Consider the following 18,243-nt stretch of genomic DNA (forward strand, 5'->3'; position numbering starts at 1 on the left):
TTTAAATTCAACTGAAAGTGGTTTTTAAGTTTCAAGTTAGTGTAATTCGGCACCAGCCACGTGGCACTCAGTCCGTGGTCTCACCCCGAACACCCTGAGAGTGGAATCCCAGGCTCGGGGTGGAGCCCCGCATCAGGGTGTTTCCCGACAGCGCCCCACCAAGCCACCTCTTTGCCCCGTGCCTCTGCTTGTGACAGGGGGCAGCTTGAGTGAAAGGCGACAGGGCAAAGCAGAAATCCGGTCAGACCTGCCTGGGGAAGGCTGAGACAATGGATAGGCAAACTTGTTTCTCTTTTCTCCGTCAGAAAACAAGTAAAATTCAAAGTGATTTTGGTTTTTTGACTTTGGCACTTTGGATTCAATCTGATTGAGGTCATTTTACACAGTAGTAATCTCTGGAAAAACAATTCATATAAGCTAGAACACCAAAATCAGGTTTTATGTTCAGGCCATCAGACTTTTAATTAAGGAAGCCTACATTTGAATTTTGAATGGAATATTTAATTATGGGACACATCGTATGTCAGAATATGCAGTTTGCTTTAAAAGAGTTCTTTGGGTGTGCTTCAGGACTGCCCCCGACCGGGTTGTCGTGACAACCGTGAGGCAAATGTTGGTACTGGAGTCTATGCAGGTCGACAGTTGTGTTCTCAATGAAATGCCAGCACAGTGGAGTCAGCATTGTTTGATTTCTGGGGGAGCAAGTCTTGCTGTGAAATTCACACCCAGTCTTTCTTCTCTACCAGAAACTTATTTCTGTAACAATCTTCAGTGAATCTGTTCACAGGCAGGAGGCCACTCCTTTGTGTTTACATATAAATAGCTAAATAGTGTCTGGAGGGGAGCCTGGGCTGGCTGCTCTGTTTTTGGTGGCCTCCACCCTTTTTTTGGTGTTTGCATGACCCCTGTGCTCAGGTCTGGACATGCTGTTGTGTGTGTGTGTAGAGCAGCCCCGTAGCCTCCTCAACACCCCATCTGCCTTCAGGCTGCAGCCTTACCAGGCTGCACGGCCGCTGGTGTCCCGCAGGCTGTTCACCAGGAGCCTGCTTCTCCGGTGTGCGCCCTTCCCCTCGCCTGTCTGGCCCGGACTTGGGTTCCGTTTAGCCATTGTCTGTGTCCCCCTCTGCCCCCCCGCCCAGCTCTGCACCGATCGAACCCGCTAGGGTGATAGTGGCCTTCCCCCGCGAGGACATCGGTTGTGCAGACAGGAGGCAGTTGTGCTGATTACAGGCCCCACCACCCGGCCGCGCCTGTGTCCCGGCTGGTTGCTTGCTGTGTAATCTTGGGCAGTCACTTCCCCCTGCCATGCCTTGGGGGTCCTTAGATAAAGGGGGATACTGATAATGCCCTAGGGTGTTTATGAGGATTAAGTGAGTTAATAGTTATAAAACACTTAGAACTGTGTCTGGCATACGGTAAACGTTATATAGGCATATAGTAAAACAAGTAATTTTTTAACTTATAAAAGTAATATAGTAACATTGTGGAAAACTTGGAGAATTCAGAAGCGCTGTGTTAGTGAGAGCTGGAGCGAATGAGCAAATGGTGGGGTCGGGGCGGCAGACTGTCCCCCAGGCAGGTGGCCCGGGGTTGGGGCGGCAGAGTGCTCCCCAGGCAGGCCGGCCTGCGGTGACAAGGGGCTGAGGCTGGCTCCTGCCCTCTGGACTCCAGGCCTCGCTGTCTTCGTCGGGATGGTTTGCTTGCTTTCCCGATTCTGAGCCCATCCTTGCACTGCTGCTAAATCAGTGAATGTGGTGTAGCCGCGAGTGTTCTGCAGAGCGGGGCCCGAGCCGGCCCTGCTAACCAGCTCTGCGGTTCGTGGAGAGCTGCCCGATCTTTGTGAGCCTCAGCTTTCCTGCCTGGGAAATGGGGCCTCGCCCCGTCTGGCAGAGTTGGTGGCAAGGATGAAATGACACGTGGCAGATCTCTCCCGACTGTGACGGGGTGACGTCCTGATGCCTGTTAGGTTGTCCCCATCATTAGTGGGAAATACTGAAGTAAAAAGTGCATTTAATACACCTACCCTACCAAACAGCACAGCTCAGCCAAGCCTGCCTTAAATGTGCTCAGAACACTTAACTAGCTTTCAGTTGGGGAAAATCATCTACCACAACCTTGTTTCATGATAAAGTGTTGCATATTTCACGGAGTTTATTGAATCTGTACTGAAAGTGAAAACTGGAGTGGCTGTGTGGGTCAGAATGGCTGTGTGTGTGCCGGGCATTTGCCCTCGTGACCGCGGGGCTGACCGGGGGTGCCAGGCTCGCCACGGCCCAGCACCGCGAGAGAACCGTACCGCATATTGCTGCCTGGGGAAAGACCAAAATTCAAAATTCACATTAAATGTCTACCGAGTGCACATTGTTTTTGCGCCATCGTGAAGCTGAAACACGGGAAGAGGAATCTTGTGTGCTGGGGGCCGTCTGCCCCGCCGGGCACCGGCTGGATGTTCTCTCCCTCGGGTCCCGCCCAGCTCTCCTGACCGTATTGGGGTCCCTGGTCGCTGCAGGGACCGAAGACCCCGGGAGATGTATGGCTTGATTCGATTCCTCCAAAAGCTGAGTTCATATATAAGCAAGTGGGATACGACTTTATACCAAGGAGTTATAGGTCTCTCAGGGGCACATACTGTGAACTTTTCAGATGATTTTTCCTTTTCATTTTCTGCCTTCACTTACTCTGAAATACAACCTGTGTACAGAAGAGTGTGGAAACGTGTACTGTACGGCGTGGAGGATAGTTATAAACACCCTTAGGAAGAAACAGAACATGAGCAGCCCAGCCCACTTCCAAAGTGCAGAGGGCATCTTATGTGCCTTAGGTCTAAAAGCTGTTAAAATATGCTGTCTACTTGATAAATAAACCTTCATAGCAACAAAATTAGGAAATATGTGAAGTTATGGTTTTAAACAATTGAAAGCAAAATACCAAAGGTGACTGAATTCCATTATTTCACATATCTTAGAATTCCTTTGACAGGCCTGTGATGTTTAGATGTGTAACAATGTAAAGCAAGGGCACACATTCATACATCACCACGTAATTTTCCTATAAAATTGTTTACTTTTATTTCGGCAAAATCACTTTGTTGTTACAGTCAAAATATTTTTGTGTGCTAAAAACAAGATCTAGTCACAGTAATGACTGAGGGATTAAAGAATAATGTAGTTGTATTCAAGCCACAATATTTGAAGAATTTTCAACAAATGTGAATTAAAGTAATGTGAAAGTTAAAAACAAAGTACGTCTGTAGGATTCCACTTACATAAAAGTCTAGAAAGTGCCAACTAATCTCCAGTGACAGAAACCCTGTGACAGGAATGTTCATTACCTTGGCTGGGGAACTGACTGCACAAGGGCGTAACACAGGTCATGGCTTTTCACTGAACACTTTGTGCACGGTTTATGGCATAACAATTATGTCTGTAAAACTTTAAAAAATAAAGGAAGATTTTATTTGTTTCAAAATACTATTTTTTTCTAAATATTTAAAGTTATTTAGGTAAAAAAGCAGGCCAAGACAATTCCGTGCAGGAAAGAATCATTTTTTTGAACTAATGGTATTAGGACAACTGAACAGTCAGATGAAGAATAGCCCTTATCTCACACCACATACAAAAATTAACTCAAAATAGATAAAAGACCTCAATATAAGAGCTAAAACTATAAAACTTTCAGAAGAATACATAGCTGTAAATCTTCATGACCTTGTGTTAGGCAGTAAACCAGGTTCTTAGATATGACATCAGAAACACAAGCAACAAAAGAAAAAAATAGATAAATTAAGCATCAATTTGAGATAAATTCAATCATCTAAATTAAAAACTTTTGTGCTTCAAAGGACACCATGAAGAAGATGAAAAGAGAACCCACAGGTTTGTAAACCTTTTTTTGTAAAACATGTATCTTTAAGGCCTAGTATCCAAAATATATAAAGAGCTCTTACAACCCAACAATAAAAGGACAAATAACACGGTTTAAAAATTCCCCAGCCCTCTGCACACACCCCAGCCCTCTGCACAGGTGCACAACCCAGCCCTCTGCACACACCCCAGCCCTCTGCACAGGTGCACAACCCAGCCCTCTGCACACACCCCAGCCCTCTGCACAGGCACACTTCCCAGCCCTCTGCACACACCCCAGCCCTCTGCACACACCCCAGCTCTCTGCACACACCCCAGCCCTCTACACAGGCACACACCCCAGCCCTCTGCACAGGTGCACACGCCAGCCCTCTGCTCTGCCAGTCTCTGTGCTTGGAAATGACACAGCCACAACTTGATGGCATTTAGATGAGATCTTCTGTTCCATGGACATCAGACAGCCGATGTGGAGATGTGCAGCTGTGAGGCCTGGACAAGAGCAGGCATTTACTTGGGAGCCTGTGTCAGTGCTGAGCATCCGCTGTGCTTCAGTAAGGTTCCTGAGTGCGTCTGTGACCTGCAGGGGCCGGGGTGGGGCTCTGACGGCGCGCTCATCGCACAGCACCCGCCTTTGGGCCTTACTCCATCGAATGTCCACTCTTCGTTGTTGTGTTTTCTAGATGCCTGCACTTGAATCTGATTCTGAGATTAGACAGAATGGCTGATTTTGATTTGTCTAAGACAGATCTTTGCTTTCATGCTGTGGTGAGAAGATCAAGACTTTAGAACGTGATAGAATGGAGGAAAGGATGAATGCTTTGGCATTGTTCCTACTTTTCTTTAAAGCTTTTTCCCCTGTCATTCATTAGCTCAACTTGTCTTAATAAGTTATCTTATATGACTTACTTAATATTACTATTTTATGGTAAGATATTTTACATAAAAGATGACATAGGTCCAACAACCAGTGTCTGGAGGCATGTGAGTGAGAGGTGGGCTTGCTTCTGTGTGCAGTTCATGGTTTACCATGGCAGTTTGACCTATTCCTTCATTTCCTGCTGCTCAATAACAAGTAAGCCCTTGGGAGAGTTACCGTGGCTAAGGTTACAAGGGCATCTTCGTTTGGCTGGTACTTAGGACTGGGCAAGGAGATATTTGATCTGCTGGGGCAGAAATCCACCCGTTAGGTAGGAACTGACCTGTGTGTGTCGCTGCCCCTCAGTGGCGGTGTCAGGCCTGCCCAGATGCCTGCGCTCAGATCAGTGCCTTGAATGACTTGACAGTTCTTCCTGCCCTTTGAAGGGAATGGGGATATTGCAGCTGTCTAGAATGACATTACGCTGAGCTCTGTGATGTGTAATGACTCTGCTTACTTTTTAAAATAGCACATGCTGCAGTATTAAATAGCAAAACATAGTTGTATGATTTTAAATCGCTTTTAAATTCCCCCGAATCCCACAAAGGACTATTTTGGCACAACTCTCTTCCTCTTGTTACACTGGCCTGATACCAGAGTTGACTTTCTTGGCGAGCAGGCAGCCCACAGGCAGGACGTCCCTCCCCGGCTGCTGCGCAGTCACCTGACCCCCACACACCTTGCCCTCGTGCTGTGGACCTTCTCACTGTGAGAGGCGTGGTTGTCTTTGTGCTTCCGAGGGCTACATGGTCTGGCAGTTGGTAACTCAGCTAGTGAACTAGGTTCTCAGCTCAGACAAAACTAGTTACAAGCATAGGTCTGGTTGGTTTTTACTACCCGCCTCCCCCTGCCCCCACTGCCCCACAGCCCCGAATCAGGAGGAGCTGTGTTCCCACAGGGCTTAGGGGACCCACCTTTGATAGCTGGTGCACAGATTCAGTCCGTTCTAGGCATTGGAGCCGTTCGCACATCCAGGCCACGCCACTGTCACAGCCCCCCCATCCTCAGGGTTCATTCTCCACGGGGCTGTTGCTGGGCAGTGCTATTAAGTCATTTCACCGTAGTAGAGTCATAAAGTTTTAAAAGCAAGGACCTGGCATATGTCCTAATTCATTCTAACAAAGTTGGGATCAGTTTTCTTTCTAAAAGTAATTTTTGTGGTTATCCAAGTCACAGTGTAAAAGATCAGATTCCTGTACTGCTCCCAGGGAAGAGCAGCGCCCTGCCCCCAGTGGACCCCTGCCCCCAGCGGACCCCTGCCCCCAGCGGACACCTGCCCCCAGTGGACACCTGCCCACGGGCCTCTGCCTTCAAGTCTTTCAGCTGCTGCGGTCAGCTTCATGTCTCTAGACAAAGTGCTTAGATGGCTGGATTTTGAATTTAACTTATCCATAGACTGCCTTCTATGGAAGGTGAAGACTTGACTCTTGCATTACCCTTTCTCATCCTCTTAATATAGTACAGTTCTCGGTTGAGTCGCTTCAGAGGCCGTATGGCGCGGTGGGTGAGCGTGAGGCCTCTGGGCTCCGGCACCAGCCTCAGCACCCAGAGCATTTGAGCAGGTGTTTTAATCGTGGTGCCTCAGTTTCCTCAAGAACAGCTTAACCTCGTAGGGGTGCTGTGGATATTAAATGACTTAATCTACATGAAGCGTCTGGGTGTCCGAGTTCTAAATAAATTGCAGCTGTCATCCTCAGTACGGTCACGCCCCGTGGCCACCGAGTGTCCCCCTTGCATAAAGGGTGGGGCCGGTGTGGCGGTTCCGGGGGAGCTGGGCGGCTGCAAATCTCTCCTGCCGCCTTTGCCCCGCGAGCCCGGGTCACGGGGATGAGCGCGTTTGACAGGCCGGCCCCGGGGGCGTGGAGCCCAGAAGGGACGGGACCAGCCGCCCGGTTCTCCTGCGAGGGCGCCCGGCAGGTGGTCCCCGGGCCCAGCGGGGGTCGCGGGAGGCGGAGGCGGGCCTCGAGCCGACCCCGCTGGGGGTCCCCGGGGCGGAAGCCCGAGGCCCCGGAAGGAGGAGGATTCCCCGCGCTCGGCAGGCCCCGCTGTCCCGGGACAGGCGCGTCTGCACCGCGGGCGCCTGTCTGTCATCTGTTAGCCGCCTCGCGCTGCTGCTGGACGGTCGCAACATGCGGACCCGCGGTGTGCGACGGCCCCCCAGCGCCCGGGGCCGCAGCAGCCGAGGGACGCCCGGCTTGTGTTCCCCAACAACTTGCTCAGCATGCAAGAACTGAGAAAGTGCCCCGTGACATGAAAACGGAAAGAGAATTTAGGACAAAGCAGTGATTTTTTTTCCCTTGATGAATAAGAATCTTACTTTATTTTCAGGCATTTTGAGAAAGTTGCTGGAATTTTTTAACAAACTCACCATCTTCCCGCCCCCGCCCACCAAACCGTCTGCCTTGCCAGTGGGCCCCAGCCCCGGGCAGGTTCGCTGCGGACTCAGTGTGACCAGGGAAACTGGCAGCAGCGCGTTCCTTGGGGCGAAAGGGTTCATTACCCGGCTGTCCCCCCCGGGGGCAGGTCGAGCCCTGGCGTCTCGCCCCGCGGAGCCCCGGGCCCAGCCCTCTATAGCACAGCAACAGCTGCCGCCTGCGGTGTGCAAGGGCGGCCTAGCCGCAGGCCAGCTACACCACCAGGCGCTGTGAGTGCACCGGGGACCCCGGCCCTAGGAGCCCCGCCGTCCCGGCCATCCACCGTCTGCACTCTTAGAACCCCCTCCGCCCTCCTCACACCGCCGCCTTCCTGCCCCCCCGCCCCCCATCTCTCCACATCTAGTGGCTCATAAATCCTCCCGGTTCCGTCACTCGCATCTCTCCAGCCTGTTTCCTTCGATACCTCGCTGCTTCTGGGCCCAGACCAGTGCCATTTGTCACTTGTGACAGCCTTCCGATGGCCTCCCTCCCAGTCTCCCCCATAAACAGTCCACTCTGCAAACTGTTTGCAAATCACACTTTCATATGATTCCGAGGTTAGCACCTCAAGATGACTCACTCACATCTAATGGGTAACGGGTGTTCTTACAGTGACCGGCAAGGCTGAGCGGCACCCTTACACGCCCACTTGCAGGCACTCATTTTGTCCCTGCCGCCCCTCTGCCTGGAACACTCCTGCCTCCTCCTTCCCCATCCTCGCCCGATTAGGGCCTGTTCAGCCTTCCAGGGTGGGTGTCACCTGGGGCAGAGGGTGTGTGGCAGCTTCTCCCTCCCGCGTCTGGGGTGGGCGCCCCTCCAAGAGGCTCATCATTGCCTGCGGCTCACGCCTCGATCGGTGAGAGCTGCCGCTGCTGTGTCCTCGTCCGTCTGTCTGGATTCTGAGCTCCTTGAGACCCACAGTGCCCAGCAGTCTGACACAGGATAAATTTATTGCATGAATGAGCTGTATATCCCCCTCTCACTTGTATTTCCCTAATTTTCTGGACTCTGTGAAACGCTTAAGTAGTCTTAGTTGTGTGAGCAGTAACTTCTGGCTTCTCAGAGAGCAGGTGCCCAGATAAGGGGGACACCCTACTGTGGGCAGGGAGGTAGTTTGGGTGCTGCCCTTTGAGCAGGGCAGTGATCCGGTACATACCAAACTTCCCTCAAGGCCTGAATGTTCCCATTCATCGTTTGGTCCTTTTTGAGAACCTGCTATGATAGGAAGAACAGAAGTGGGAGAGCCTGTATGAGGCCTTGTGTGGCATTTAGGAAAGGGAGACTTGGAGAGACCGGATTGTATGTGTGTGTGTGTAAGTGCACAGGGTAAAGAACCTGGGGTCAGTGACCACGAGTGGCACCAGCAGCAAGTGCTGGAGAAGCTCAGAGGAGGCAGACAGCACCGAGGGCCGGGGTGGAGGTGCATAGGGCTTGGTTCTGACACGTTCCTCCATCGAAAGGCATTTTAAGTATGTTTGTTTGGTCCTTATGATCCTATTGAGGTATATTGACATGTAATAAACAGCATGTTTAAAGTATGTAATTTGATTAGTTTTGTCACGTGTACACAGGGGTGAAACCAGTACTCCAGTCAAAATAATGAACATACCCATTACCTTCAAAAGTTCTTTGTGCCCTTGGGAATCCTCCCCCCAGCTCCCTCGCCACCACCAGGTAGACACTGGTGTCCACCCATCACTGTGATTAATTTGTGTCTTAGAATTTTGTGTAAATGGAGCCATGCCTTCTGCACTCCTTTTTGGTCTGACTCCTTTGAGCATGATTATTTGGTGTCCATCTGCGTTGCAGTTATCAGGAGTTCACTCCTCCGCACAGCCGGGCAGTACTCTGTTATGTGAATATACCATGATTTGTTTGTCTAGTAACTTATTTCTGGACATTGGATTCTTCCCAGTTTTTGCTTACTAGAAATAAAGCATCTGTAAACATCTGTATGCAAGTTTTTGTGTGGACATGATGCTTGTGTTTCTCTTAGGTAAACACTTAGGAGGCAGTGGCTGGGTCATATGGTAGGTGTATGTTTAATTTAAAAAAACCTCCTCAACTGTTTTCCAAAGTGGTCATACAATTTTATATTCCCAGTGTCAGTGTAGGGCAGTTCCAGTTACTCTCTGTCCTCCCCAGCAGTTGGTATGATTAGACCTTTTCATTTTAGCCATTCTAATAGGTGTGTGTGGCTTTTCATTGTCACTTTAATTTACATTTCCCCTATGATTAATGATACTGGGCATTCTTCATATGCATATTTTCCACTTGTGTATCTTTTTTTGTGAAGTGACTGTTCAAATCTTTTGCCCATTTTTAAATTGGTTTGCTTGCTTTTTATTGAGTTTTGAGAATTCTTTATATAATCTAGATACAAGTTGTTTATTAGATACATAATTGCAAATCTTTTTTCCCACTTTCTGGCTTTATCTTTTCATCCTCTTAATGGTATCTTTCAAAGAGAAGTTTCAGTTTTGACAAAGTTTAGTTCATCAATTTTTTCATGTATGGATTTGTGTATTTGATGTTGTATCTAAGGAATCTTTGCCTAACCCAAGGTCACAAAGATTTTCTTGAATGTTTTCTTCTAGAAGCTTTGTAGTTTCCAGTTTCACATTTAAGTTTTATGATCCACTTTGAGGTAATTTTTTAATATGGTGTAGGGTAGTGTGTTTTTTTCTTATATACCAATTGCCTACACAGCAGTATAACTCCTTTCAGGTTCCTGGACCTGATTCCAATGTGTGTGAGAGAGAGAGGCGGGGGTGGGGTGGGGGGGTGGGGGCGTGTCTCTTCCCCTCCCCCTACAACCAAGCAATTCTGAAACACCCGCAGAGTGTCTGAGAACTCACCCCAATTCTGATGCCATCTGCCCGGCAACAGCCCCAGATCTGCCAGGCGTAGGGCTCTGCCCTGCAAGACCGCCCTCCACCCCTGCTCCAGATGCCCGTTCAAGCCCCAGGCAGTTCCCTGTGCTTCTGACCTACTGCCTACAGACTGGAGGTTCCCACGATCTCCCCCTTAGGTTTTATTAGTTTGCTAAAGCAAACTCAGAAAACCACTTATGTATCAGTTTAATAAAGGATACAAGTTAACAGCCAGTGAAGCGGTATACACGGCAGGGTCCCAAACAAAGGAGCTTCTCTCCTCATGGAGCTGGGGCCCTGGCTCTGGGGCACCTGCCGGGGTTCTGGCTCCCCAGCGTGGATGCTCTCTGTCCAACAGAAGCAGGATCCAGGAGAGTGATAAGCTCTTCTCAGGGGTTTTTGTGAGCACTTCATTGCACAGTGAGGTGGGGTCCAAAAGTCTCTCATTGACAGGACAAGACCCCCATTTCGTCTTTATGACTCTGCAGTGTTTTCAGGAACTGGGTATGAAGAGCAGATATATCTGGGGAATATATATATTTAGTCCTCTGAATGACCAAATATGTATTTCTTAAGACTCATTATAGCACAGGTAGGGATCAAATTATCTTGCTTGTATTTCTGAAGCTCTGTTGTTAGGTGCACATAAATTTATCATCGTTAGATCTTCCTGATGCATTGACACTTTGTCATTTGAAGTGTCCCTCTTTGTTTCTAGTCATATTTCTTGTCTTAAGGTCTGTTTGTCTACTATTAGTATGGCCTCTCCAACTTTCCTTAGGGTTATTATTTACATGACATATCTTTTTATTTTCTACTTGTGTGTTTGTATTTAAAGTACATTTCTTTAAAGAGGCTATAATTGATTCGGTAGGGAGTCTTGTAGTGACATGTCCCCTTAGGCCCCCTTAGTTTATTATACTTTTTAAGAAGCATTTACAGACTTGATATCCTGTGAGATCACTTATTTCTTTAGCACAAAATTATGGTAATTTGTACTCAGCATTTGTTTCTTGTTTTTGGTTACCATCTATTTGTTTGTTTCTAGAATCAGAACAGGAAATTATGACTTCCAAATCTTAATCTTTTTTATTGGGAAAAATGACATACTTTCAGAAAAGAAGGTAAAATGTGTATATGGTTTCATAAGTGAAGAGAATACCTGGTAACTACTATCCAGCTCAGCAAATTGTCTACTTGTGTATGACTGGATTCCCTTAGCACAAGAACTAAGTCTCGGCAGATGTGCAGTTCTTGACCACAAGGATCATAATTCTGTTCCTTCCCAAAGGAACTCATTCCCTTGCAGTTTGACCACCTACAGACATGCGTTCCTAAATATATCTCATTGTTACTGTTTTTTCAAATGAACTTCTTTCCATAGATTACAAGTTTTCTTAAAATCATAGATAGTAGGATAGAGATGAATAGCGTTTGGGTCATACAAGAATGATTTATTTACAGATACATACTTTTCAAGAATTTGATTAAACACAAGTAATCATATGCTAATTACAGTATGAAGTGGAAAACCTTCAAGCTGGGATTCAGACTTGTCCCTAAGTCACTCCAGCTTCCCTCCATTCGCCAGTCTGCCTGGTGTCTTTCTGCATGAGTATTTTTCTAAGTATGTATCGCATCTTGCAGAGTAAGTATAACTTGCCGTGTCCCTTCCCCTTTTGCAGCGTGGGTGAACTCTCTGTCCATGGGGATGATCTTCTTCTGCAGCCCAATCGTCAGCATCTTCACAGACATATATGGTTGTCGGAAAACAGCTGTCGTGGGCGCTGCGGTGGGATTCACTGGGCTTCTGTCTAGTTCTTTTGTAAGGTAAGGACTTGGTTTCTTCCTATGTTGCTTTTTAAGAGCTGTTAGATACCTTAAAGGTTTTTTTTCCCCCCAGAAACTTTGCTGTTTACAAGGGAAAATCCTCCTTTTCATTGCATCACCTTTAAGCAGTGTAACTTACATATTGTTACCAACAGCTGCAGATCAGAGGTTGACAATTTGAATGCTTCTGCTTTGCAAACTAAGAGTCAGACATCAGTCAGGCTGTGTATGTGCCCTGGAGCTAAAAGCTTCTCCTTTTGCCTTTTCTATTCATAAGAAAATTCTAGAAGTTATAACCAAGAGTTCTCTAAACAAAGGGTCTTAAATTCAGCTCTGTCTGAGGCCCAAAGAGCACAGTAAGTGGTATTTTGAAGCAATTGTTCATAGGCTCAATATGAAATATTTTTACTAATGAGAAAAACATTTGGCTATTTATTTCAGCCTGGGTAGAGAATTCCTGTATGCATTTAAAAAAAAAAGAGCATGCTAAAATTTAAAAAGATGATGGCAAAATGAAGTGTTTAAATAAACCTTACTGTCAGCACACTTTCCCTGTTTCTGGCAAAGGGCGCAGTGCGCTGAAGGGGGGCTGACTCACGGAGCCGGCAGGCACGGGCGCTGCGTGAGGCCCCTCTCCCTGCAGCTCTGGTTCTGGCGAATCCCTTTGCATTGTTAGAATGATCGCCAGTTAGAGAAACACCGGTTTAATATGTAGCTCTGGCTAACAGGAGGTGATTAACAAGAAAACCTCTTAAGATGATTTCCCTCCTGTCTGCCCTCCGGTGGTTCATCTTCATTTTCCCTCCCTGGCTATCTGCAGGCTCTCGAGGAAAAGCGTGATTATGGTCAGTGGCATAAAAACAAGCCATGCTTAACACTTCTTGCCCTGTTTATTTTTAAATATTTGGGATTTAATCAACAGAATCCTTGGTTTTCTGATTTTACCCTTCCTCAGTTCTAAAGAGAGCCTCTCTTTCACCAACTTAGAAATTTTATTTGGATCCTAAACAATTATTTGTGTTCTTGGTACAAAGTAGGTATTCCATCTTTAAAGTGCCTTCGTGATTTTTTTTCTTCTAAAGTATTTAAAGAAACACAAAAGTTCCTTTGGACTAAGATTCTGCTTGGAGACTTCTGTGGGATGATTTACTTTTAGTTCTTTCTCAGCAGCGATGCAATGTGTCAGCTGCCTGCGTGGGTCCCAGGCCTCCAGGCGTCCTCTGTCGGGGCCCCGGCCCTTGCTGGCTGCATTACCAGTCAGCTTCGGTGGGGAGAGGGCTGCGGCGGAGGAAACCGTGCAACTCCCTGCCCCGTGGGGTGGGCCAGACATACCTCCCAGCTGCTGACAGCAAGCAGTGCCTTCAGACGTTGTGACCATTGAAAAATAAAAGTCACGGAATATCTTTATTGTTGTGACCTAGTTCCCTTTCTCTCCCCTGACTGAAACAGTATGCCTCGAACTGCATTTACCTTACCACATGGAATGATCTCGTATTTTCTGTTTAATTTCAGTATTTAACCCACTGATCAAAAGCTACCAAACTCTTAGGGGAGCCGGGGGGCGTGCGGTCTAAGGCCAGGTGTCAGACAGCAGAGCCACTTCCCTGCAGTTCAGGTTCTGCCCTCTCGGGAAAGCCTCCTCCAGCAACCCCGGGTCACCTCAGTGTCTCTGAGTCCTTTTTGCCCACGTGATGGGTGTCTCACAGATTGACACCACGCGTCCTCGGCTGTTGGGCGTCAGCAGTCTGACCGTGTTCCTGGGGCAGAGGCAGGCCCAGGAGCACTGAAGTCGCCACACACACGCAGGGCTTTTTCTCTGTGGGACAGACGCAAAGCTAATCTCGCCAGCACGTAGCATTTAAAATGTGGCAAAAGACTTTCCGATTTATGTCGGCGGCGCTGGTTTTCTAGCTGCCGGATACACAAAGCTGCTGTGTACTTGCGTAGACGTCGATGGTCGTGATGGCGTCGCGTGTGTGCTGAGCACTACTGTTAATAGACCCTTTGAAGGAAGAAGGGAAGTAGATGTTGTTTTTCTCTTTAAGATGGTTAAATAAAAAAATAAGTTGGCACCTTAAATAAGTGGAAACTATCTGGAAAACTAATGTGGAAAAACTCATGCAGCATCAAGTATTATTTATATTTCTATATGATATTCTTATTATTTGGGGAACTATCTTGTTTCACTAAGCAATGAATAGCGCATAACCACATTTTTATTTTATTTTTTTCACGAAGTACCTGGACCATAGTCGCTGTTAAATTCAAGTTTGTGGAATAAAGATTGGAGACCCAGTAAAGGGCGATCAGGGAGGTCAGGCCAGCCTGACCCCGAGGAGGCCCTGGTGCCCGATCTGAAGACAGGGCAGCCGCGGGTCAAGAGGGAGGGAAGGCCGCTCAGAGAGGAGTCCCAGCGGGCCTTCATTTTATCAGGTCCCGGCGGTCCGTGTGATGACCGCAGCATATTGCCGGACCAGTCTTATTGTCCTGAATTTAATTATTAGCCAACTTTATCATAGTTTCTAATAAATAGTTTGCCTTTGCTACTGATAAATAGCCTTTTGAATTGGACTTCTTAAAAGAAAAAAGTTAACTAGCTTTCTTTTATGTGTCACCATGAGTGTTTCAAAGAATATAATGATATGATCCTTTCACAGATACATGTAATTAAGTTATTTGGTCAAACTGAAATTCTTAATGCTTTATTATCCTTTTGAGACATACGCAGCCTTAATGCTTATGAACTGGGATCACTGGTGAGCAGGCCTCGCTTCATCCTGTTACCTTGCGCGGCCTGGCGAACAGGGCGGGGTGGGTCTGCGGCCCTAGGCCGGTGGCCCCCGCACAGGGGCTGCCCCAATGCCCGGACAGGCTTGGGGGCTGCCTCCTGACGAGATCGCTTCGTGAGTGTCTGGGAAACCTCAGTAAATAAAGCGAGGGCTTTCCGCAGTCAAACCATCACTTCTCATCCCCGGGTCGCCATCGGCCTGCGTGGCTGCCCTCGCTGGTCCCCTGGGCCCTTGGCTCTGAGTTGTGATCTCGGGGCTTGCCCCCTGCTGCACGGTCAGGAGGGGACCGTGGGGAGGGAGGGGGGCAAGGTCCCTGGTGACCGCAGCGCCCGCTTGCACACGCCCAAGGCGCTGCCAGGATTCCCATCAAAGTATTTCTACTGCTGCCTTCATTTGTTGTTTTTGCTGCCTTCTTCATTTGCTGTTTCTCACTTGTGTTTGGTTGCTTTTTATTTGTAGAAAGTATGTTGATTAAAACTCGCTTTTCCCGTTTCCCTCTACTGGGTCCGTGATGGAAGTAACAGGCCACCCCCTCTCTCCGCCCCTGCGCAGCTCCATCGAGCCCCTGTACCTCACCTACGGAGTCATCTTCGCCTGCGGCTGCTCCTTCGCCTACCAGCCCTCCCTGGTGGTCCTGGGATGGTACTTCAAGAAGCGCCTCGGGCTGGTGAACGGCGTGGTCACCGCCGGCAGCAGCGCCTTCACGGTGCTGCTGCCCTTCCTGCTGAGGGCGCTCACGGACCGCGTGGGCCTCTCCCACACGCTGAGGGTCCTGTGCGTGTTCATGCTCGTCCTCTTCCTGGCCGGCTTCACCTACCGGCCTCTCGCCCCCAGCGAGGGGCAGAGTGCAGCCCTGGGAGGCGACAGGGGCAAGTTCGGTCCTCCGAGAAGGCTTTTCAACATTGCCGTCTTCAAGGTGACCGCCTACTCCGTGTGGGCCGCCGGCGTGCCGCTCGCCCTGTTCGGCTACTTCGTCCCGTACGTCCACCTGGTGAGTGCGCTTGCTGGCCTGGCCGGGAACGGACGCTGTCACTGCACGGGGCAACCCGTTGGGGGCGCAGGGTGGGATGTGGCCTGAAGTGCTACCCTCATTGGGATTCAGGGACTCCTGACACTCAGGGTCCCTTCAAACAAGGTCAGCACATGCATCGGGTCATTAAACAGGGTGTGTGTGTCACAGTGCACTTTGGTGTTTTGAAATTGCCAAACCTAAACAAACAGAAATAACTTTAAAAAGGGGGTGAGGGAGAGGCTAAAATGTTGGAACAAATATTACCGATGCAAAAACCTGATCACTTTTCATCAAGTGGCTACAGATAAATCATAGTCAGGGACAAAGATGGCACAATAATTTTGCCAACCTTAATAAATTATTTTTCAACAAAAGGGTGCAGAAATTAAGCAAATAGTGAAAGCCAATGGCCTTGACCCAAAGAAGCATTGCATCTACCTGTAGGATTCTTCTGGGGAAATTGGAATTCTATTCAGAGGATTATTTGAGGAAGGTTAGCAAGTCCCAGGCTTGCGAAGGAAATGAAGGTCTCAGGTGCTCGGGCAACGGTTCCAAAGGCCAGTCCAGCCTCTTTGCACTGGCACAAGGATGAGTGGGGTTGAGGGTTTCCACCCTGGCAGAACTTGCTCAAAGTGCTAATTATGCTTCTTCCTTTTTTCTGATGTTGTGGCTGAAAGTGTATTCGTAGATCGATGTACTTGATGAATAATAAACAGAAATGCTAGGATATGTTTTCTCTGGTGTGTGTACTAGGTGTGAACTGGGATTTTTTCTAGTTGTCAGGCCAGCTTGGACATTTGTGAAGTTTTTCTCTAGTTCATAGTTTTGGTGGAAGTTGGTCAAGCTGCTCAGATAATTACTTGGCTTAAGGGTTCAGCTGGTAAATTGTGTCATCGGCCATTTGTGGGTTCCTATGCTCAGTTCGGACAGGAATTTGGTCCAAGGAAGAGACAAGTACAGGATGGGGAATGTTCACAGGCCTGATGTGAACATTGTTAGATGTTCTCCCAGACATCAGCACAGCTTAGATGCAGGTGGACATGTCCTGCATCTAAAAATAATTGTGGTCTCTCAGTTCCTCCTCCCTTCTACCCAGAGGTGCTGAGGGAGCAGCTGGGATGACCACGGGAGGCGAGGGAGGGACTAGAGCTCAGGACTCTGAGTCCCTTGGTGTCTGCAGAGGCAACGTCGTAGGTAAAATGACCGGGCACGTGACCCCCTCATATACGCAGTCAGTGGCTGTATCTTTACCCGACAGTCCGTTCTCACATTCTTTGGAAGGCATCCATCTCTGAACCACCTAAAGCTGTCTTTGGTTGGGCTGCAGATCCTTTGTGGAAAGACCAGCCTCCCGAACTACCTCTTCCATGGCTTCTGTAGTTAAGAAAACATTGCGTCCTTGAAGGCGAGTAGATTTTTTAGAAATGTTCTTTGTTATGAGACGGTGAACCCACCAGAGAGACAGAGGCTCAGCTCTGCTGATTCCAGACATGTACAAGGATGATGGTAGGTGATTGCCAGTCATTTCTGAGAATGTATTTATGATCTGTAAGTTAATGTTCTTCTGTTACTTCACTTGACCTTCACAACAGACCTGTGAACATTGCCCGTCTTGTACCGACCAGGATGGGAAGTGACTCATCCTGAGAACTGTCACAGGGGAGCAGGGGTCGGTTCCCTTCTGCTGTGCCAACCTGGTAGCAGATCTAGTAAGGAGTCACGTCAGAGTACAGTGGGCTGCTTCCCGGGACAGACCACCAGATACGTCTATACTGGGGGGCGGTGATGTGCTAAGGACATTTGATAACCATGTGACCACCCTTTTTCCTAAAGCAAATTACATTTCATAGAGAGCATGAGTTAGTGTTGCAGATACTGTCACCACAAGGAAGCTGTAAGTCAGAGGGTACACGGAACAATAAGGCCTCTGTTCACTCTGATGACAAACTGGGCCTTTTCCTGGTCTCCCTCCCTCTAGGCCTGCTTTCTTACAAAACGTGTTTATATTTTTCATTTGGGATTTTCCCTTCGCCAGATTTTTAGGGCACTGAAAACCACACTGGAGAAGAAACAGCAGTTAGAATGGCGTGCAGGCTGTCTAAACCTCGTGTGTGTCGGTGACTGAGTGTGTGACTGCGCTGTGATTGAAGGTTTGGATTTTGGATCCATGACGTAACAGGACAGCGCTTTCCTCCCAGACCTTCCCAAAGATTGAGCAGGTGACATTCGACTCCTCACACCCTTTGTTGGGCATTGAAGGGGACACATATATAAGGTATGAGAACCTGTCCTGAAGGATCTAAAATGCAGCAAATATAGTGATAAAAGCATTACAGTTTGTAGAGGACTTGCACACACATCATCTCAGTCTTCAGGACAGCTTGGAGCCCGTCACCCCGGTTCCCTGATGAGAAGACAGAGGCACCGAGCGGGTCAAAGCTCGCCCCGACTGCAGAGCCCTTGGCCGCGCTGGTGTGGCGCGCCGTGCAGGAGGCGGGCTGTGCTGGGGCACAGGCGTGGCTCCGGTGAGCAGACCTGGCTTTGAT

At 48.4% G+C, this 18,243-nt stretch overlaps 1 protein-coding gene across 1 annotated transcript in view; it reads left to right on the forward strand.

The window, feature by feature from the left end:
- Positions 1–18,243, forward strand: part of SLC16A10 (solute carrier family 16 member 10) — a 67,585-nt gene that overhangs the window by 24,665 nt on the left and 24,677 nt on the right. Inside the window, exons 3-4 of the mRNA XM_057489244.1 lie at positions 11,752–11,896; positions 15,238–15,676. Of these exons, the coding sequence (XP_057345227.1) occupies positions 11,752–11,896; positions 15,238–15,676 (584 nt within the window). The remainder of the gene's footprint in view (positions 1–11,751; positions 11,897–15,237; positions 15,677–18,243) is intronic.

Source organism: Manis pentadactyla, chromosome 12, assembly GCF_030020395.1.
Source record: "Manis pentadactyla isolate mManPen7 chromosome 12, mManPen7.hap1, whole genome shotgun sequence".
In the NCBI taxonomy this organism is placed as follows: domain Eukaryota; kingdom Metazoa; phylum Chordata; class Mammalia; order Pholidota; family Manidae; genus Manis; species Manis pentadactyla.